Here is a 23,654-nt window from a genome sequence, read left to right as displayed (position 1 = left end):
TCAAATTGAACTTCAACTTCTAATCAAATCAAACTTCAAACTTCAACTTCTAATCAAATCAAACTTCAACTTCTAATCAAATCAAACTTCAACTTCTAATCAAATCGAACTTCAACTTCTAATCAAATCAAACTTCAAACTTCAACTTCTAATCAAATCAAACTTCAACTTCTAATCAAATCAAACTTCAAACTTCAACTTCTAATCAAATCAAACTTCAACTTCTAATCAAATCAAACTTCAACTTCTAATCAAATCAAACTAAAAAGGAAACTACATCAATACTTGACCACCATTAACACTTCTAAACAATGACCCCTGACACCAGAAAACTGCTCCCTGCTACAATATCTCTTACATGAACTGCTTCTTGCCTACATCACCTTAACCCTTTTAGTTTCAAAACTCCACACATGCATCATTCTTCTGGTATAGCCCTCCAAAGGGCACATATCCTATTACACCTATTCTATTATGTTGCTCATCCTCAAAACCACTTCATCTTCCCCTTCACTCTTACCTCCTAATCTAATAATCTTCCTAGTCGTTCAAAACTCTTCCTTCACACTATCAACATCCTCAACCTCCTTATCATATAATTCAGTTTGTCTTACCACTAACATTCTTGAAGTACCAATACACTCTAACACCATCTCCATTCTTCTCAATACGCATTTCAGAATAGCCAACCTGACAAAAATACAAACAATTAAAATTCCCATATGCAATGCTATATTAATCAACTTGTCCGACCAGCCCCCAAAATCCTAATCACCCCAACTATTCGACTCCTTCATGTTATCCATTTACTCTCTTATCTTTGTAATAAAACTAGTAATATTCTCTGTCTGATCCCTAACTCCCATCATACAACTACCTTTTACTATAGCACAGACACATCCTTCCAGAGCCAACAAATAATCTAGGGCATATCTGTTCTGCATAGTAAAGAGCCTAAGTTCAGTAAGTCCCTGGGTAATCATGTCGAGGGCCCCCGTGGTTGCATTACCCAAGATAGTGAGACCACAAATGAGGTAATTGCGATTATTGGCAGCCAAATAACCTCCAGTGAAGCCTAGACTAAAGAAGCTCGCCTATCCCTATCCCACAGTGCTCCCATGTGTTCCTAGAGATGTGGGATCTTTCCACTTTGAACAAAATTCTTCTGAAACAGTTTTAGTCACCAACCTTTGACGAGAGACCCACTGGGAGGGACAGGTTATTGTCATAGGAATCAGGGTTCCTATTGCCACCTCGGGACTGGTGGATTCAGGACATTAGTGGCTGTACCATTAAAGAAAAAGAAAAGGTTTGTATCCGTTAAAAACAAAGTGCCATGACATATCGAATACATGTTTAACTCACCTCCCTCTATCAAGATCCTAAACTGCTCAGAGAACCATTGTGCATCTCTGCCACCTCTTTCTTTCATCATCTGGGTAAAAGTTGGGTGTGAATTTGCACGGTTTGGCGATATCCGCGACCAAACATACGTCCTGTGAATGTGAATTATCCTTTGGTAACGGAAGACCAATAGCAGGCGGGGCAGTAAAGGGTTCATAAATAAGGTGGGTTTAGACGCCTTTATTTTTGCTTTCTCCCTCCAATTATCACATATAAGGTACTTTAGGGGGTCCCATTCTGGTCATGCTGAATAATGCCTGTACTGAGGTTATGGGTGGGTAGCAAACAACTGACTGTGGGGAGTACATAGCTGAGTGATCTCGGAGAAATAAGTTACGTCTTGGGACTTCTCCGAGGAACTTGAGATCATGTTTACATCTCTGTAGTGGAGAGACCAGACATAGTTCTGTGAGAATCCAACCTACCGCACTTCGACATACATCATCAAATTTTACATTTAGTCCAATAACAAGGTAACATTTTATGATGACAGTCCTTCAACAGTCACGAAAAGTGAAGATGCCTCAAAAGTCCAATACAGGCCTTCAGTCGGCTGACGTTCCATTTTCCAAATCCCTCCGGGTTATCATCATCGCATTAGAGTACATCTCCTTGGCACAGGTGGTGATCGTGGTTAGGTTGGTTCGGCCTGCACTTCTTTCCTCCATCATACCTGGAATCTGCAAGGCTTTAAGACAGATGATCACCAGGGGCATTTTCATTATACGTTAACCTCGTGTACTCTGAGGAGAGATTTCAGCACGTAGTCTCCTGGTATTATGGACTCGTCCCCTTATGTAACTGGTAGTGGCTTCGGTGCCTCTTGTACCTGGGAATGCAGGACTGGTAAAGCAGGGGTTAATTGCTGTGCATAAATAATTAATTCATCGCTGAGGGCGTGTGGGTCAGAATAACTTACACATACTTAATCATAATGTGCCCCTGACAACTCTATAAGATCTATTTATATACACTCAAAGGGTCAATAGACAATAGGTGCAGGAGTAGGCCACTCGGCCCTTCAAGCCAGCACCGCCATTCAATGTGATCATGGCTGATCATTCAAAATCAGTACCCCGTTCCTGCCTCTAACGTGTTCAATCCCTTAATAATCCTATGTTTCAATAAGATCCCCTCTCATTCTTCTAAATTCCAGCGTATACAAGCCCAGTCGCTCCAGTCTTTCAACATACAACAGTCCCGCCATTCCGGGAATTAACCTCGTAAACTTACGCTGCACGCCCTCAATAGCAAGAATATCCTTCCTCAAATTCGGAGACCAAAACTGCACACAATACTCCAGGTGTGGTCTCACTCCAGGTGCAGTTCTCCAACTGCAGAAGGACCTCTTTGCTCCTATACTCAACTCCTCTTGTTATGATGGCCAACATTCCATTGACTTTCTTCACTGCCTGCTGTACCTGCATACTTCCTTTCAGTGACGGATGGTCAGTCCAATATGAGTGTCATTCCCTTTGTCTTTCCGGGATTATTTCATCTGCAAATTTCAAAATCTGAGGCTTGTTTTAACGCCTCCTGGTGAATTTTCGGATGCAACCAGATTTCCTTTGCCATCCTGACCATACCCTTCTTACTAGCATGCGTAAGGAAGTGTATAAAGTTGAAAGGAACGGGCAGAAAAACATCAGGTACACAAATTTGCCCAAGAGGGGTAAGCCAGAGCCCAGTCAAGGAGTCAATGGCACAATCCTCTCATTTCCAAGATCACGTTGCCCAGCAGAGGCATCCCCCTGCATTAACCCTACATCACCCATGTCTGGCAAGGCCGTTCTGCCCATTAGAATCTTTGGTTCTGTGGGGACCATAGTGCAGGATTCGCAAGCTACGGTGCGGGCAGTGATGTCAGCAAAGGGCATTTCCCTGGCAATTTTAGTCACAGCCACCCGGATGGGCATTGCACTTGATAATGGCCAGTTGTGTTGGGAGAGCTGGGGCTTGCAATAGGTTGATCACATAAAGCTGAAAATGGGCAATCTTATAAGGAACATCCAATGTCTGGTGCAGTGACTAGCACTGTTTTAGATTGCGGCATGCTTCTTCTTGTTGGGGTGAGAGAGTGAATTGCTGCGGTGCCTTGGCGGAGGCAAGGGTGACAGTAATTTAATGTACACTGCCACGTTGGGGATCCACTCCGGCAGAAATTCACCAAGCCCAGAAAAACCCCTCATCCGTCTAGGGGTGGTCGGGCTGGTATGGTTCCCAAAGGGTTCTCCATCGTACCCCCTCGGTTGGATTCAGGATAGCGGACGTTAGGGTGAACACATCTCTTGCGACTGTTTCATACATGGTTAATGTTGATCTTATACAATTCACAAATCCAAACACAGTCTGGACCATTCCTAGAAATGTTCATCATTTCCTGCAACTTCCATGGGGTGTATACATGCATCACAGCCTGCGCCCCATTCTGTCCTGCTAATGGATTTGGCATTGCTCTCAGTAGCATTATCTTTTTAGTCTTTTTAATTTCCTGCTGGTTCTCAGCCTCGCGTTTCCTTTGCTCTTCGTTGCACTCTCTCACTGATGAATTCAATTACTGCTGCTCCTTCCTCTTCTGCCTCAGCCCTTCCCCTCCTTTCATCCTCCTTTTCAGTTTCCTGGTCGCTATCGGTATCATCTTCCTCTGGGGATGCCCTTCCCTGTGGGGGTGCCGATGCCCCCCCCGATGGGATCTTAGTGGGGCAGTTCCTGCTCTTGGGGACAGGTGGCTAGGGGCATATGGGGGAGGTGTTCTACACCATTCCCGACTTTCCCAATTTACTCCTCATCCTCCTCTTCTATAAACAGGGTCGCCATGCCAGACAAGGAGTCCTCGGGGTTATTTCGCTTAAGTTTCCATTTTTGCATTACCAATTGTTTACAATCCTGTTGGCCAACTGCATTTTTCCTCCTGATCATCATGCCATTGGCACTCTGCCAATAATACATCCCAACCTTTCAATATGCCTTCCTTCGTATGTAACCCTATCCCTCTACAACTTAGATTATCCATCCAATATGCTGAAACTCCTCCCACACCTCTTTCTTCATATTTCCATTCCTCAATCTATTTCTTCCATTTCTTGCCTCTCTCTCTCTCTCTCTCTTTCTCTCTCTCGCTCTCTCTCTCTCTCTCTCTCTCTCTCTCTCTCTCTCTCTCTCTCTCTCTCTCTCTCTCTCTCTCTCTCTCTCATAGCACCTACTCCGCCTGCTTACTGACTTCAGTCAGTCTACTATATCCTTAAGAATATCTCAAGGGTTAAAGGACTTATGGCTCAGCAGGATAGCTGCAGCGGTTTCAGAAGCAGCCACTCAAGTTTCACTAAGGCCAAGAAAGTGAATCACATCATTCCAGTTCTGAGGTCTCACACTCGCATCCAATCTATCAAAGAATTAATTTCAAAATACTACTGTTGATTCATAAAGCACTGAATGGTTTAGGGCCAAAATACATTTCTGATCTTCTGCTACACTATAAACCATCCAGACCTCCCAGGCCTTCTGGGACAGATCTGCTCTCTGTCCCAGAGTCAGAAATAAACCTGGAGAAGCAGCGTTTAATTTTTTATGCACCACATATATGAAACAAACTCCCAGAAAACGGCAGGTTCGCTGCAACACTCAGTTCCTTTAAATCGAGGCTGAAGACTTCTGTTTGACGCTGCCTCTTATTAAATCAAATAATTATTCATTCTAACATTGCACTGTAACCTTTATTCGGGTATTTTATACCTGTCTTATTCTATTTCAGCTTCCTGCTCTTTAATGTTTTATGTAAAACACTTTAAATTGCCTTGTTGCTGGAATGTGCCATATATATAAACTTGCTTTGCCTTCGGCTTTTACATTCCATGCTTCCCCCACGCTGACCATCCTTCGTCTCCTAATCTCTTGGTTACAAGCTGATAACTGTGTGCAATATGTACGTTTTCCAGGGTCTAAGTAACACATATCCCCCCTTCCTTTCCAGGAGGGAAACTCGGTTAACACACTGACCAATTTATAAAGTATTTCTACAGACCCCATCTTCCCTGGGACGGGTTACTCAATTTAAAGTCTCCAATTCATAAAACTTTCTTACTGGCTTATTGGCTTCTATGTGACCACTGTGTTCCCAGGAACCTTTTTCAGGAGTCCAGACACAAAGGATCTGATAGTGCACTTTTACTCCCTTCAAGGTCCAGGTCAGATTGTTGGATATAATTTCAGCAGGACTCAGCCGTGCTTCCCCAGCCGGGGTGATACGTATCTGGAACAGGGCTACATGAAGTAATTTGACCCATGTAATTCCCATTTCACCCTGTAGTTGGCCAATTTACTTTTAAGGTCTGATTAACCCTTTCAACTAGTCCGGCAGTCTGAGGTCTGTAGGCACAATGCAACTATTACTGGATGCCCATCTGGGTACAGAATTCCTTGTTTATTTGACCCATGAAATAAGAGCCTGAACTTAATCGGTTTGGAATTCCATACCTGGGAATAATCTCATTAACACTTCACAACAGTAGAGGCTTTGTTATCCTTTGTCAGGTGAGCCTCAATCCATTTACTAAACTCATCTACAATAACTAATACATATTTATAGCACTGACATCTCTCCAGCTCACTGTAGTCCATCTGGAGGGTCTCAAAGGGATCCACGGACAATGGTGTTTTACCCATCTCATAAGGTACACCCTTTCCAGGATTATGTTGCTGACAAATCAGGCAACAATTGCTAATACCTTGAGCCAGAGATTGTAACCGTGAATGCCAGCATGTGGCTAGGAGCATATCACTGGTTGCTTTACCACCACAATGAGTTGCAAAGTGTATATATTCAATAACCCACATTGCTAAATCATCTGACATACAAGCCTGTCCAGCAGGGGTGATCCACAGTTTAGATTCACAATCAACTGTGCACCCGAGCTGTTTCCACATTACCTTATCCCGGTCAGGAGCGTCCTCCTGTAATTTAATGACGTCTTGGATGGTTGGCATTCCTTTCCGAGGGAGACTTGCTTTTATTTGAGCTTTCAGTCTGGCCCAACCGGTTCCCTACATCCACCGGTGTTTGACCTGTTGTGTGGGCAGATCATTTCATAACGGAAATCTGCTCTGTTGTATTAGGACAACTAGTTCAGCTGGCTGAGCAGAATGCTCAAAGCTGCTGACTCCAGTTTGCCATCCTGACAACATATGGGGGATTTAGGGACTTCAGGCAATTCTGTGATTCCATTCATCCAAATCAGGAAACAAACAGTCTCCCTTCGTTCGGGGAAAGCCAGCCATTGGACTACGTAATCCCTTACATCCATATCCCCAGACCCCATCAGGGTCTTACCAGACTTCTGTCTCAAACGTTTCTCATGAGCACATTCCTTCTTTAACACTCCGGCTGATTTAGCCACTCCCCCTCCTGTAATTCCTATTCCCAATTTCAAAGCATTATCCTGCCAACTTGCCAACACTGAAGCTTCCCTTAATTCTTGACAATACTGTTTCCACAGGGCAATAAGTTCCTTTGCCAGAGTACCCCTATTACTCTTCCAAATTATCTCCTGAACCTTCTTAACATCATCCAGAGCCTTTATTCCTTCTAATGGCCAAAAGTCATCCCCTAATTTCTTGTTTAACTCCCCCGACAATTGTCTGAATTGCTCCGATTTGTCAGGATACCGTTCACATAAGATTTGCAAAGCACTGTTTGATTCAGTTGTAGTATCCAAACGATTACCCATCTTGCTGACTGATAATTCAACACAGTGCGTTGCAAATGACACAAATTACACAGTCGCATTCCAAACGTCACACATCTTAATACCCCCCACAACACTTCACACAAGTTCACACACCTCACAACACTTTCATACACACAATCGGACCCAATCTTACAGCGACTGTAACCCACGCTTTCAGGACTGAAACCTGAACAACGTCCGCACTTTCAGGACTGAAACCTGACCTGTGCCCCACTCTCTCAGGACTGAAACCTGACCCAGTGGTATTGATATCGATATCATTTAATTATAGTCAACTCCCAGTGATACCAATCACTGACCAAAATATCTGCCGCTTCCAGTATTCACCAGACTGACCTGATTTCGTCAAGATATCACACAAGAGTTAGCGAATGGCCAATTCATCATCAGACGACAGATCAGAGGAAACCGATGCAGTAAAACAAACCACTTGCATTGGGGGCCCAATTCCTCTCTCTGCCTCCGAGACTTCTCAGCTCCTTGGCCGCGAACTCGTGGTAATTGTCTTTTGAAATCCCACCGCTGCCACCAAATGTTAAATCAAATTCTTTACCTTCAGTCTGAATAATCACACGTGATACTGGATTAGCACATCAGATTTATTCCACCATGGGGTTCTTCCCGAGAAGATCTCCAGACACAACACTAGTGTCTGAAGAGACCTCAACTCAGGGGAGGGGAAGAACAACTTCTCCACCATTGTTTACTTTTTTATACAGAAAAAGAGAGGTGTGACAAAAAGAAATCAAGGACCAATTACACATCTAATACAATGACCAATTACACATCTAATACAATTTCCATGGTTACAGAGAAGACAAAATCATTGATACAGGTCACATGCTCAAAAACCAAACCATTAATATAAGTCACATGTATTTAGAGAAACGCATCAATTTACCTAGCGTGGATTCAAACTTTTCCTACTTTCACACGCACCCAAATAAGGAGTTGCTAATAAGAAAGAAACTTTCTTATCTCTATAGACGAGCAATCTCGCAACTGCATGACCTTGCTTTACTGTTTCAATACACAGTACTCGCAGTCAGACAGAGTGGGAGAGGACAATAGCCCATCTCTTCTGTACACTCCTTATCACTCGTAAAGGGACAAACACATTCTGTTCCCAAGGATAACATTTCTGCCACAAGCATCCATCTTACTGCTTTCCACTAAAATAAGCATCCATTTTATATTAGCTAAAACAACAAAAGAAACCATCTTTACTACAACAAAATATAATATCTCTAATTGACTATACCAGCTAATAGCATAGATTCTCACAGGTACAGCAGGCAGTGAAGAAAGCATATGGCATGTTGGCCTTCATAGCGAGAGGATTTGAGTATAGGAGCAAAGAGGTCCTACTGTATTTGTACAGGGCCCTGGGAGACCACACCTGGAGTATTATGTGTAGTTTTGGTCTCCTAATTTGAGGAAGGACATTCTTGCTATTGAGGGAGTGCAGCGTAGGTTCACTGGGTTAATTCCCGGGATGGCGGGACTGACATATGATGAAAGAATGGATCGGCTGGGCTTATATGCACTGGAATTTAGAAGGATGAGAGGGGATCTTATAGAAACATGTAAAATTCTTAAGGGATTGGACAGGCTAGATGCTGGAAAGCCCAGTACAGCAGCTGTGTCTGTGATAAAGGAATAAATTCAGCTTAGCTCACAATAGAATGAATGAAGCTCCATTGAAGAGAACTACTTGGCCTACAGCTGTGGGTTTGTAACAACAGAGTCTGACTGCGTAGTACTAATATTCCCAATATGCATGTTGACATTTATGTCGCAATCAATATTCAGCATGGAATTTGTGAAAGAATATTAATTTACTACAATACATGCTTATTCTGAGAATAATATTTTGATGAGTGGGAAAGAACTGCAGATGCTGGTTTAAACCGAAGGTAGACACAAAATGCTGGAGACACTCAGCGGTAGAGGCAGCATCTCTGGAGGGAAGGAATGGGTGACATTTCGGGTCGATGTTCAGACTGATGTCGGGAGTGAGATAGAACGTAGTTGGAGACAGTAAGACTGGTGGGAGAACTGGGAAGGTAGAGGGGATGGAGAGAGGGAAAGCAAGGGCTATCTGAAGTTGAGAAGACAATGTTCATACTGCTGGGGTGTAAGCTGCCCAAGCGAAATATGAGGCGCTGTTCCTCCAATTTGCACTGGGCCTCTCTCTGACAGTGGAGGAGGCCCAGAACAGAGAGGTCAGATTGGGAATGGGAGGGGGAGTTAAAGTGCTGAGCAACCGGAAGATCAGGTAGGTTAAGGCGGAATGAGCGGAGGTATTCAGCGAAATGATCGTCGAGCCTGTGCGGTCACGCCGATGTTCAGAAGTTGACATCTGGAACTGCAGATACAGTAGATGAGGTTGGAGGAGGTGCAAGTGAGCCTCTGCATCACCTGAAAAGACTGTTGGGGTCCTTGAGTGGAGTTGAGGGGGGAGGTAAAGGGACAGTTGCATCTTGTGCAGTTGCAGGGAAAAGTACTTAGGGAGAGGATGGTTTGGGTGGGAAGAGACGAGTTGACCATGGAGTTGTGGAGGGAACGATCTCTACGGAAAGCAGAAAGGGGTGGAGATGGGAAGATGTGGCCAGTAGTGGGACCCGTTGGAGGTGGCAAAAGTGTTAGAGGATTATTTGTTGTATGTGACGGCAGACGGGGTGGAAGGTGAGGACAAGGGGGACTCTGTCCTTGTTGGGAATGGGGGGAGGGGGAGCAAGAGTGGAGCTGCGGGATATCGAGTAGACCCTAGTGAGAGCCTCATCCATAATGGAAGAGGGGAACCCCTGTTTCCTAAAGAATGGAAAACCTCATCCTGGGCGCAGAAGTAGCATAGACAGAAGAATTGGGAGTAGGGGATAGAGTCTTTACAGGAAGCAGGGTGGAAAGAAGTGTAGTCTAGATAGCTATGGGAGTCAGTAGATTTGTAGTAGATGTCGGTCAATAGTCTGTCTCCTGTGATGGAGACGGTGAGATCCAGAAACGGTAGGGAAATGTCGGAGATGGTCCAAGTGAATAATATTTTGATCTTGTTTCCAGCATTAAAACGAACTATAAATCGAATAAGATATTTGTACGGCTTTCTGGAATATGTATTGTTATGTACAGCACTGTTCATTTGTCAGTAAGCATTTTATTACACTCTCACAAAGTATATCTTATTTAATTAGCAAGCTAACTGGTCTTTAATACATTTTTTAATACTTATGTAAATGTACAATGCATTGTACATTGTCATATGAATATGAAATACTATAAAATGTTCATTTTAGTTTATTATTTCTATGCTTATAATTTATCAGTGCAATTTTGCATTCACCTTTATCCATGTATAAATTTGCTGTGCAAAATATAATTAAGAATTCTAAAAGGATTTTAATTCTTTCTTTCAATTAGTCTAATAAAGTAGAAATCAGATTATGTATATCCATTGTATGAAGTAGAAAACGGTAAACATTTAATTCATTTTTCATTTGCAAAGTCACATGAAACAATTTGGAAAACAATACTTACAGTAATGCTGTACATGCAATGAAAAAGAATAAGGCTTGAAAACCTTTCCAACTAAGATGTATTTGTTCTGAAAAGTAAACCTAAATTATATAAAATTCTTGATCTTTACGTTTGCTCTCACATCATTAATCATTGTGCTTTTCCTCAGATTAAATTCACTCATATGTCAAGCCATTATTGAGACTCTGATCTTTTTAAATTAAAGTCACATCATCAAGCCATGAAATACCCTTTTGTTATTTCTCTTCTTTAACACATAACATGTTTCTCCCTGTCTCCAATCCTTATTTCTCACCTTTTCTTTCCCATTGCCTCTTCCATCTGTTGACCAATCTAATCCCATCCTCTGTGTTTGCTTCCTTCTTACCACCCTTCTTCACCTTGACTTGACCTACCCAACTGTTTGTTCCTGTTCCTCTCTTCATTTGCAGCTTAGAGATGGCTAAAGTCAGCACTCAGACTGCTTCCGTCACCAACCCTGTTGACCTGAACATGAACCTCTCTCAGTCTGCTACCCCTACCTCCACCCCCATCTCTGTGGCTGTTTTGGCAGCAGCAGCAGCTGCCTCTGTGGTTGATGTGGACCCCCTTTCCCCTTTACCAACACCCCACGGTTCTGTCTCCAACCTGCTTGGCATGAAAACTGTCCCATTTTTGTCGCTTAATGCCGCAGCTGCTGCAGGGACCACAGAGGACATAACTGCTTACAGTCCCAAAATTACATCGGTGAAATCTGACCGGCAGAAGTTTGCTCCATATTGAGCGATGTGAATGTAGTTTTGCTGTTCTCTACCAAGATCATGTGGTAGAAGATAAATGCTAAGCAAACATTTTAAACTTTATTCATTTTTAATGTAATTGTTAATTCAAAATTGTCTTCCATCTTCCACTACTATTAACAAGGTAATGCAACTTGTTCCAACAGCTTCTGACCTATTTTATAAAATCTTTTCCAACAATTTTAAATAAAATGATTTAGACTTTTAATTGAAAATTACAGAAGCTACACTACTGGCTGCTTCTACAACAGATATCAATTGTAAAAAACTATGTGAAAGACCATTTCTAAGGTGGTAGTTGCATGGGTGAATTGTCACACAAAAGAGACTCTTAGAACAAGTCAAAACTCAAGCAGCAATGAATAAGAGGTTAACTGCCTGTGGTGGAGGAGTTAATGAACCAGACAATGAGGAATGGACAATAATCCAACCTGTCAAACTATCTTTAAAGTATTGTATCCAGTGGAAAACTGTTATGGTATGTAAGGAAGGAAGCAGAGGATGAAAGGAAGGAAGCAGAGGATGATGATGGAAGGTTGTTTTTCAGACGGAGGCCTGTGACTAGTCGGGTGCCTCAGGGGTCGGTGCCAGAGCGATTGCTGTTTGTGGTTTATTGCAATGATTTTGATGAAAATGTAGAAGGCATGATTAGTAAGTTTGCAGATGGTACTAAAGTGGGTAGTATTGCAGATAGTGAAGACGGTTATCAAAAATTACAGCAGGATCGTGATCAGTTGGGCAAGTGGCCTGAGGAATGGTTAATGGAGTTTAATGCAGATAAATTTGAGGTGTTGCATTTAGGGAAGTCAAACCAGGGCAGGAAGGTCATTGTGAATGGCAGGGCCCAGAGAGGTGTTGTAGATCATAGGGATCTAGGAGTGCAGGTACATGGTTCCTTGAAAGTAGCATCACTTAGATAGGAAGGTCAATAAGGCTTTTGGCACATTGGCCTTCATCGGTCAGGATATTGAGTAAAGAATTTGGGAAGTTATGTTACAATTGCACAAGACGTTGCTGAGGCCACATTTGGAGTATTGTTTTCAGTTTTGGTCACCCTGCTGTAGGAGGGATGTTGTTTAGCTGGAAAGTGAACAGAGAAGATTTAGGATTTTCTGTTGCCAGGACTTGTGGACGTAAGCTACAGACAGAGGTTGATCAGGCTACGACATTATTCCTTGGAGCGCAGGAGGCTGAGGGGTGATCTTATAGAAGTGCATAAGATCATGATGGGAATAGACAGGGTGAATGTACAGAGTCTTCTACCCTGAATAGCGGAATCATGACCTAATGGACATAGGTTTAAGTTGATAGAGGAAAGACTTATAGCAACCTGAGGAGCAACTTTTTCACACAGACGGTGGGTATACGGAACAAACTGCACGGGGGGATATTTGAGGCAGGTACTATAACAACATTTAAAAGACATTTTGACAGGTACATGGGTAAGAAAGGTTTAGAGGGATATGGGCCAAACATGGGCAGGTGGGACTAGTGTAGTTGGGGTATCTTGGTCGGCCTGGGCAAGTTGTGCCAAGGGGCCTGTTTCCATCAAGTATGACTCTATGACTATATGCAGTTGAAATGAAAATCATCTCAACATTCAACACCCTATTGTCTGATTGGTTGTTGGTTTTCGGGCAAATGACAATGGGATATCCAGATACAGTTTGCCTGCTGTAGCCGAGCAATTCTAGAATTTCTGAGGAAGAATCCTCAAATTGTGCGGTATATTAATCAAGTCACAGAGCACTGCTCATAATTTAGTTCCAGGAAGAATTGGATTGGACTATTGAGGACCAAAGGAGATTTCTAAAGTATTGCAAAGCTGGAGAATTATATTCCGGAGGACGGTTTGCCAAGGATAGAGTTTGTTCTTTGGAATGAAATATAATGAGATTAAAGTGCAGCGATCAAGGTAGATCAGGATATGTCTCATAGCAGGTCATAAATGGCTAGAACAATTTGAAGGTAGATTCATATTTTCTTGTGTTAAAGAAGGCAACCATTCAGCTCATTGAATCTGCCCCTGATCTCAGATCAATCCCATCGCTCCCATTACTTCACTCATTTCCCTGTAACTACATGCCCATCAATGCTGTATAATTCTTCATCATCCACCGGCACTTGGGGCAATTTATACTATCCAAATAGCCTTCACAAGTTCACAAGTTATAGGAATAGAATTTGGCCCATCGAGTCCACTCCGCCATTCAATCATGGCTGATCTCTGCCTCCTAATCCCATTTTTCTGTCTTCTCCCCATCACCCTTGACACCTGTTCTAATCAAGAATTTGTGTATCTCTGCCTTAAAAGTATCCAATGCCTTGCCCTCCACAGCCCTCTGTGGCAATGAGTTCCACAGATTAACTATCCTCTGAGTAAAGAAGTTCCTCCTCACCTCCTTTCTAAAAGAGCGCCCTTTGATTCTGAGGCCATGACCTCTGGTCCTAGACTCTCTCACCAGTGGATACATCCTTTCCACATCCGCTCTATCTATGCCTTTCATTGTTCTCGAGGTTTCATTGAGGTCCCCCCTCAACCTTCTAAACTCCAGCGAGTAGAGGCCCAGTGCTGCCAAACACTCGTCATATGCTAACCCGCTCATTCCTGGAATCATTCTTGTAAACCTCCTCTAGACCCTCTCCAGAGCCAGCACATTCTTCCTCAGATATGGGGCACAAATTTGCTCACAGTACTCCAAATGCGGCCTGACCAGCGCCTTATAGAGCCTCAGCATTACATTTCTGTTTTTGTATTCCAGTCCTCTTGATATAAATGCTAGCATTAAATTTGCCTTCAGTACTACCGATTCGACTTGCAAATTAACTTTTTGGGAGTCCTGCACCAGCACTCCCTAGTTCCTTTACACCTCTGATTTCTGGATTCTCCCTCCATTTAGAACATAATCTTCGCCATTATTCTTCTTACCAAAATGCATGACTCCGCATGTTGCTAGCATGTTTCTGGGATTTGGGTTGAAACTGAAGTGCATGGGGAAACCCACTTGGTGACAGGGAGAAACTGTTAGCACCACACAGACAGCACTGAAGCTTTGTTGCAGTAGCAGCACATCTATGGCACTGTTGTAAGGCTCAATGAAGAGAACATTCATACTCTGAGAGTGGGGAGCTTTTCATAGACTCTATCCTCCAATGGCAACTTTTGCCACACATATCTATTTAGACTGTACTACCATCCAGTCTGAAGAAGGGTCTCAACACAGAATGTCACGTATCCATGTTCTCCAGAGATGCTGCCTGATCTGCTGTTACTCCAACACTTTTTGTACTTTTGTGTACCACCATCCTATTAGATTTTTTTTAGATTTAGATTTTTTAGATTTAGAGATACAGCGCGGAAACAGGCCCTTCAGCCCACCGGGTCCGCGCCGCCCAGCGATCTCCGCACATTAACACCATCCTATACACACTAGGGACAATTTTTTTTACATTTGCCCAGCCAATTAACCTACATACCTGTACGTCTTTGGAGTGTGGGAGGAAACCGAAGATCTCGGAGAAAACCCATGGGGAGAACGTACAAACTCCGTACAGACGGCGCCCGTAGTCAGGATCGAACCTGAGTCTCCGGCGCTGCATTCGCTGTAAGGCAGCAACTCTACCGCTGCGCCACCGGTAAATAACTGAGAATTGAATATAATGATAGTGTGCAGAGAAGGAGAGCATCCGCATGTTACTACCTTCTTGAGAAACTTTTTATTTTTTAAAAAGCATATGTACAAATCGAAATTTAAAAAAAACACATTTGTTACAAAGTTCTTACATAGCTTCAATTTTTAAATTTTTGAAGAGAGAAAGTAAAAATAAAAATATAAAACTATAAACTTGGGAAGAGAGAGTAAGAGGGTTAAAAAAAAAAAAAAGGATCTAACAATAAAAATTAACGGGAGTAGATCCGGGAGACAAAAACCACAGCTGTACATCCAACCCCCAACTCAAGTTTCAACTTTTTATTTAAATTTTTGAGGAGCCATAAAGAGCATGCCTGCCATTTTGTAATACCTGTTGGTTCCTATGAGAACAACAATTGTGCCAGTTAAGTCCAAAAATTAGCTGTTTGGCTGATGAAATCATGGAAGACCTGTGGGGACCAAGCTCTTCTGATATGTTCCTGACTTTCCATTTGGTGTCTGTGAGGTTAGGGCTACCATTTGCAAATGCAAGGCAGATGCTATCCAGTTTGGATGGATGCTCTGTAGATCTAAAAGTCACAATGGGCAATTGCATATTCTTATCCCTTTATTTTCAGACCAAAGCTGGCTGAAGTCATGTAAATCTTTCGTCTTAATGGAATTAATTGTAATGAATAATTGAATTATTGCACTGACATATATCCAAACTTATTTATATTTGTTATCAAACCAGAAGTGGAATCCTGACACTTCAATCAATATCTGTATTATTGATTTGGACAATGGGATCAGTTTCCTGGTTATACAAAGCTCATGTAAATTTGGACTACAGAGTGGCATAAGAGGGTTTTAGGTAGACTAAATGTATGGGCATGGCTGATGCTCTATAATGTAGAAAAATGTGATGTCATCCATTTATGAAGGTCCAGTATTTTTTAATTGCTGTAAAATTGAGGAAGTGTGCACAGAAAGACTTGGGTACCAATGTGTATAAATTCTGGTTCAGCAAGCAATTTCAAAAGCAAATGGCCTTTATTGCAAGAGGATTTGAGTGCCGAAGTAGGGATGCCCTGTTCTTCTTGTATCAGGCCCTGATGAGATTGCATGTGAAATATTATGTACAGATACTGCATAAGAAAGGATAAATTTGTAATAGAACAAATGCCCCAAAGCCTCCCCATTTGATTCTTGGTATGAGTGACATTTATCAAGTGGAGAAATTCGCAATCAGCATGAGGAGAGATGAACAGTCTGGGATACGTACAGGATTCTTATTGACCTGTGCCCTTCCCTGGGTACCTAGAATTCTCAGACAAAGAGTGGCAAAGCAAAGAAGATGAGAGGAACCTTCTTCAGCCAGAAAATATTAGGTATTTTCTACCCAAGTTGGCTGAGAGGCTCAGTATATTCAGTACATATTGAATGATTTCTGAATATTAAGGGAATCAAGAGATATGGATTTAGTGAAGGAAAGCAAGGCTGAAGTTAAAGAATAACACAATCTTAATGAATAGCAGAGCAATGGAGAAACCAAACTGCCTTTTCCTACTTCTGTTTGTTATCTTATGTGAGAAACGATTCAAATTTTACATCAACATTTATGATCACTAAATATCTGAATTTTCATTATGCTTGCCAAATTAGTTAATTAAATGTATTAAACCTGTTTACTGCTATAAATCACCTTGTAAGAGATGCTGACAATGATCGGCTGCTATTTGCATCACTTACTTGTTCCTCAGTTACATGGACATTCGAAAACACCAACTAGCACGTGCCAGGGTTTTGAAGTAAAGTGAGAAACATAACATTACATTTGTACTGCACCACCACTATCAGAAGAAAGATATTAAGCTCCTTACTGTTTACTGCTGTTGCCTACTACAGGAGGTCTGACAGCAGGTATCATAGGGATATCTCGATGCAGCCTCAACTTTACCAAACAGGATAAGGCAGGGAAAAATCGAATGCATTGTGGAATTAGCCAAATCAAATTAATCCACATATTGCCCTCTGATGCACTGAGAGTCCATTTGGTAGGAGACTTCAGTGCCTTGGTTAAGCTTTGAGGGGGTGATTGTGAGTGGCCTGCAACCTTTGTTTTACCATTAACTACTCGCTCATGAATAAGTTCATCCTCTGTACCATTGGTGTCCCTGAGGTCGAGTATAAAGTGCATCTGTCCCCTCCACTCAAAATGTTTGTGATCTAGTTCTGGATACAGTGTTGACTGGAAAGTTAGAGCAGGAATTTAGAAAAGTCGGGTCTCTGGAGAACTGCTGCCTGAAGATCTATCTAACCAATGTTTGAAAATGTGGGATGGGCAGGTGGCAAAGTCAGCCTAAACTACAAAATGTTAAGGTCTGTAAACACCACTAAGTTAGTTCAGATGGATTAGGCAGCATTAAAGTTGTCCGAGGTATAGGAAAGGGAAATCATCCCATAGCTGCTTTGAATTGCATCCCAACATATCCTAGTTTAATGTAGGTGTAGGCGTAAGCATAGGACTGAAATGCAAGGCTCTCAAAAGTTAGGCAGCCTGTTTGTATTTTCTTCAATGTGTGAAGATCTGCCATGTTGACAATATGCAGCAGAGGCCTGCAGGTCTATCAGTGGCAACATCTTCAGAAATGGTGAAGATGGGAAACTTTAAAAAGCATAGAGAAGTGAGTTGTAATCTGCAAATAGAACAGATTTTCCAGTATTGAAAATTACTTTCATCTTCAGCAACTGAGCATTAACCTATTGGTGCAGATTTCAACAGGATGAAAATTAGATATATTTTATAATTAGTGTAATACACAGCAGAGATGCCTTCAAGCCGAATAGTTTTCTGATATAAACTGGCATTTCTTATATTAATAAATGCTATTTTGGTGAAATACCTGAAGGGAAAAACAAGGGGGTGCAAGTAATCAAAAGAAAAAAATAACCAATGCAGAATGAGCCAACAGATTGACTTCTGGATATTTTTATAAAACATATTGGAAAGAACCCGGATTCACATTATGACTGGGCTTAAGGCTTAAATTGTGAATAGTACACTTTGAAAATAATTTCAATTAATTCACTGATTAATTAAATCTCACTGAATAGCTGGTCATTATCTGTTGGAGCTAGTTAAGAGTAAATGTTTTGTTTTGCCCATTTATCTTGCTTTAATTTAATTTTACAGAACAAATAGAGTAATGTAATATTTGTATTTCTCTGAATTCAAATATTCATCAGTCATAACCATTCACTTTGCATTATATAGACTAATATATAAAGCTTTATCTGCATTGAGTGTATTTGAACATGTATTGGAGGGAAAAGAAGCAAAATACTAATGTGAGCCATTTTAGTAAGTGACATTTTAAAATGTGTTGTGGTATATGGTGGTGTTGGTCAATAAATATTACAATGTATATTACACTGTTCTGGAGTACGCTACAACTTTAGCAAAGTTGAACAAATTTGTACTTTAGAGGTAGACCTGTTGTTATTGTGTTGCTTATTTTAGTGGTTGATTTTGTTTGTAGATGTTACAATAAATATTTGGAACTAATGTCCCAAAATCTCAGCTTGTTAATAACCTGTTCATTTGAGAATTTGCTGTGAATGTTCTTAGTATAATTTTGTTTGTACTTATTGAAAATACCATCTCGATAAGCCTATGAATCATGTACTTGATTATTGTATTTCAACAAAATTACAAGGTTGAGAAGTACTTTGCTTTTCTGTTTTTCTTGATTTTGTTCCTGCATTTTAGGCTCACTTCAGAAGTTTCTGGCCTGGGGGCTCTGTAACATATCCGTCGTGCAAAACTGCATTAGTTACAAGACAGAACATTCTCACTGGCCCATGTGAAGATGATTTGTATGGACTTTAATCTGCAGAATAAGAGAAGAATTCCTATCATTTCTAACTCTGTTCATGATATTGGGAAATAATTGCTTTTCTGTCTCAGTTACTAAATAATTTAACTTATGTTATTACATCACTCATAACAATTTTAACATCTTTATGTAGCTCTTGTTATTTAAATGTTTAAATTTATTTTTCAGTGTAAATCTTTTAACATGGTATGGGCTGGTAGAACTCTAATTCTGTGTTTTCTGTCATAGGCATAAAATCAACTTTCAAATTAAGATTTTTAAGGAAATTTAAAACCCATGGAAATTTAAAATCCATGAGCCATATCATTAAATGAAATCTTTACCACTGCTTGATGTGAGTTTTATTAAAATAGTAATGGAAATTATATTTAATAAATTGTCTGATATGACAAGCTTCTACGAAAGTTCTGGTTTCAAATACATTTTTATTCAATATCTTCATTAAGTATGTCAGAAATGCAAATTGAATATACCTGTTGTTTTAATCTCTACATTGTTGCTACTTTCCATATGTAGTGAATCAACCTCATTCACCCATCATCTCTAACTACCTTGACCTACGGTATTTTTCCAGGTGCACATACCTTAGTTTTAAAAATCTAACGCTTGTTTCAAAATCATTGCCCTCCCTATCTCAGTCATCTCTTCCAGCTCTTGAACACTGCACAACTCTAACCACAACTCTACCTCAGCAACTATGGTCTACTCTGGGCTTTGTTTTGCACTACAGACTTCAGTTTCACATTATTATGGCCTGGTTACCTAGTGTCACTAATTTATTCCTACTTATTAATTTATTGTATTAGTGATTATTGTACTTTTTAATGTGTCATTGCATTAATGGGCTTGAAAACCCACAAGCAAGTAAGAATTCTGTTGTTCCATTGGCGATACATATGACAATTAAATCCTCATAGAGTCAAAGAGTGATACAGTATGGAAACTGGCTCATCAGCCCAACTTGCCCCTGCCGACTAGTTTGGTAATTGGTCTAGTGATTATTGACTCTTGAACACTCCAGGATGTCGATGAGTTCTTGAGCAGCCATAAATTTAAATACATCATTATGGGCAGCCGTACCTTCAGCAGTAGCTTGAAAGCTAATCTCTTTGAACTAATGCCTCCTTGCAAACTCATAGTCAAATTATGTTTTCTAATGGTCCTGTGAAATGCTGTGGGAGTGTTTTGCTACATTAAAGACCTTAAAGCTGTTATTGTGTTTCTATTTATAATTGTATGAGATGTTAAAACCAAGCTCTGTTTCCCTTTGGGATGACATAAATAAAATCTCCCAACACGCTGCAATGGAATGGTAAGGTGTAATGGTCAAGTGTGAACAGTTATCACTCAAATAATGTCAATAAAAACACAGTACCTGCTCTTCGGTTGTGGTCTGTGCCCAATTTTACAGATTACACCATTTTAAAAATGCCTCAGTTCTGTCATAACTGTGGCAAGACAAGATTGTAAATCTGATCCTCTTTAACCCCTGTTCATCATGTCTTGGAATTACATTGTTTATGCTAGCTAGTTGTTGATTTAACTGGGGACATTCGGTATTTACATCATGTTATCCCTCATGTGTAGGTTAATGTTTATCCTTCAATTAATAACACTATAAGAAAAACATCTGTTATTTTTGTTTCATTTTTGCATTTTACTAAACATGCCTTATACATTCTCATACTTTAAATAAAAGATGAACAGCAATGGGTCCAGCACTGATCCTTCTGGTGCAGGCCTCCAGTCTGAAAACAAGCTACCTTCATCACCTTCTGCTTCCTTTTTTATTGGACAGCTACTGTATATTGTATCCAATATTGCTAGCTAGCTCTCCCTGGATCCTATGCAATCTAACCCAGCAGGATCTTGTGAAAGACCTTGCTAAAATTAATTTAGACAACATCCACTGCCCTGCCCTCATCAATCTTCTTGATTATCTCATCAAAAAACCTTGAACAGATTTGTGTGACACAATTTCCTTTTTCACAGAGTCACTAGTCTACCAAACTTGTAATGGCCCACATAGTCTGGTCAGTCCCCACATGTATGGCCATTAAACCTAATTCTGCTTCTTAATTTCTCACTGTGATTCTATGACTCTATCATTTCTTATTGCCTCTAAATTGTTTGACAATTTGTCCTCCTTCTCCACTACAGAAAATTTGTAAAACCGAATTTGGGGAAACTGGTTGGTATCTTTAACTCCAGGAACTAACTCTATCCCCTGTTCACCAACTCCAACACTGTCCTTGGCAGGTGACTGAAATGAAACACTTATCACCCTAATGTTTCATTCAATACTGATAAACTTTGTATCTGACATGCTCATCATCACCAAGATTTCCTATTTCCACTTTCTTAAAATCACCTAATTCCATTGGTTTATCTGGTAATATATGTGACCTTGTTCACTCTAGACTTGCCTGTTTTAACACTCGCCTAAAATATGCTGCCAGGGATGGTTGTGGAGGAAGATACAATAGTGGCATTTAAAGACTTTTGGATAGCTACATGGATATGCAGGGAATAGAGGGAAATTGATTATGTGCAGGTAGATAAAGGTTAGTCTTTATATCATATTTGGCACAGGCATTGAGGGCCGGAGGGCCTGTTCTTGAGCTGTACTGTTCTATGTTCCCTGTCCATTCTTTTCCCATGCTGGAAGAGAACATGGAAAATGGATGGGATGATCCTCTATAGATAATACAGCTAAATCCAGTAAAGCACATGAAAGCATTATATTAATGCAGGTCCCTTCAATCCGGAACTTGAGGAGTAAAGTTACCCTTCTCTCTGTTGTAGATTATATAAAATCCATCAGTATTTTCTTTTCTTTATGGGAACCTTTTATGTTAAATGCACTGTAAGTGTTGTCCATTTACTGCTAATGAGTGTTGACTATTGCAGGGCTAACTCCTCTTGCCTTAAGTCCACTGGGTACAGGGATAAAATAAATCATATTTAATCCATGATAGTCATTATAATCATTTAATCAACAACCAGACACAGTTCTCTGTTATTATACCTGCCTCAACCACCTCTCCCGGCAACTTGTTGCAGAAACCCATAAACTCTGTGTGAAAAAGTTGCCCCTCAGCTTTCTATTAAATCTTTTCCGTCTTACCTTAAATCTATGCCCTCTAGTTCTTGATTCCTTTACCCTGGGAAAAATCCTCTGTGCATTCAGCTTCATATCTATTCCTTTCCCCCCGCCCCCCCAACCCCACTCCCCCAGCCTCCTGCGCTTCGAGGAATAAAGTCTTACAACACCCAACCTCTTCCCGTAGGTCAGGTGCTCAAGTCCTGCCAACATCCTTGTAAATCTTCTTTGCATTCTCCCCAGCAATGGCATCTGTCCAATGGAAGGGTGATAAAATGCTTCAAATGCAACCTCATCAATGCCTTGGTACAACAGTTATTAGAATCATTGGCAAACATACTAATCATCCAAATCGTTCATAAAGATGCCTAACAGCAGTGGACCCAGGACCAATCGTTGAGGCGCACCACTAGTCATAGGCCAACAGTCTGAAAAACAATCTTCCACCACCACCCTCTGCTTGCCATAATGAGCCAATTCTGTATCCATGATCTCACATGGGTATGATGAATGATCACAATGTTTTTTGGCATGTTTTGCACGCAGAGGATAATAGTTATGTGGAACGACCTGCTAGTGGATGTGGTTGAGGCGTTACAATGTTAAAAATAAACTTCAACAGATGCATTGATAGAAAAGATTTAGACGGATGTGCAATAAACACATGCAAATTAGACTACCTGAGGTGGGCATCTTTGTCGACATGGGGTTGTTTCTGTGCTGCATAACTAATTCTATGACTATAATGCATTTCACTTATACAATGTGCACTCAGTATTATTTGATGAGTGTGACAGTAAATTGCTCCAGTGAGAATGGGACAAGAAGGAGTGTACAAACAGTATGTGTTATTCAAGGTGTAATAACTTCTGTTTGTACATCTTAGTTAATTAGCACAGACAATTTCACTGTCCTGTGTTATGGATTTAGACTAATTCATATGGAAATGAAAAACAGGATGAAAATATTTTCTCACAGTGAAGATGGGCCTTTAATTTCAATGTTAATGGATAGCATCTGAAAAATGCAGCATGTTTTTCATGCAAGTGTACTGCGTTTGTTAAATTTCCTCATGGGAGGTCCATTCATTATTTCCATACAAACAGTTCCAGATGTCTTTAATACAAATTTAAACTACTTGCCAACGTCAAATTAATTAATTACATGGGGGATCAATTTTCATTGAAAAGAAGCAAAGCATGACAATCATCACATGGTTCAGGTAAGAGACCACAACGGATTGCCTTCGTATCAAATTCATTTAAGACAATTATTTTAACTTTGAATGTTTTTCAAGGAATTTTTTTATGTTCAATCAGGATGTTCATTTGCAATTATTGTCCATGGAATTAACAGGGAAAAAATCCTAACAAATCTTATCATCATTTATGTTGTCACTATAAATAACTTGTGGTTAGTTACTGCAATGCAAATTGCAGATGTTGCAAACTTGTGACAAAATATCGAGACAAAGATACTGCAAATGCTGGAATCTTGAGCAAAAAGCAAAGTGCTGGAGCAACTTGACAAGTCAGGTAGTATCTGTGGAGGAAATGGTC

The 23,654-nt window shown here is 40.7% G+C and overlaps 1 protein-coding gene across 9 annotated transcripts in view; it reads left to right on the top strand.

Annotated features, from left to right (window-relative positions):
* The window catches only part of LOC144604398 (poly(rC)-binding protein 3), a 148,151-nt gene extending 127,991 nt beyond the window's left edge, over positions 1–20,160 (top strand). For 7 of the 9 annotated variants that reach the window (XM_078418799.1, XM_078418814.1, XM_078418779.1 and 4 more), the window contains one exon: positions 11,114–14,913. In XM_078418799.1, coding sequence (XP_078274925.1) covers positions 11,114–11,444 — 331 coding nt within the window. In that variant the 3' untranslated portion in view covers positions 11,445–14,913. The other 2 variants (XM_078418831.1, XM_078418821.1) reach the window with 2 other exon arrangements.
* The last annotated feature ends 3,494 nt before the right edge of the window (positions 20,161–23,654 follow it).

Source organism: Rhinoraja longicauda, chromosome 2 (assembly GCF_053455715.1).
Source record: "Rhinoraja longicauda isolate Sanriku21f chromosome 2, sRhiLon1.1, whole genome shotgun sequence".
NCBI lineage: Eukaryota > Metazoa > Chordata > Chondrichthyes > Rajiformes > Arhynchobatidae > Rhinoraja > Rhinoraja longicauda.
Note: the sequence above shows the minus strand (reverse complement) of the source record. Positions and strands in the feature narration are given on the sequence as shown.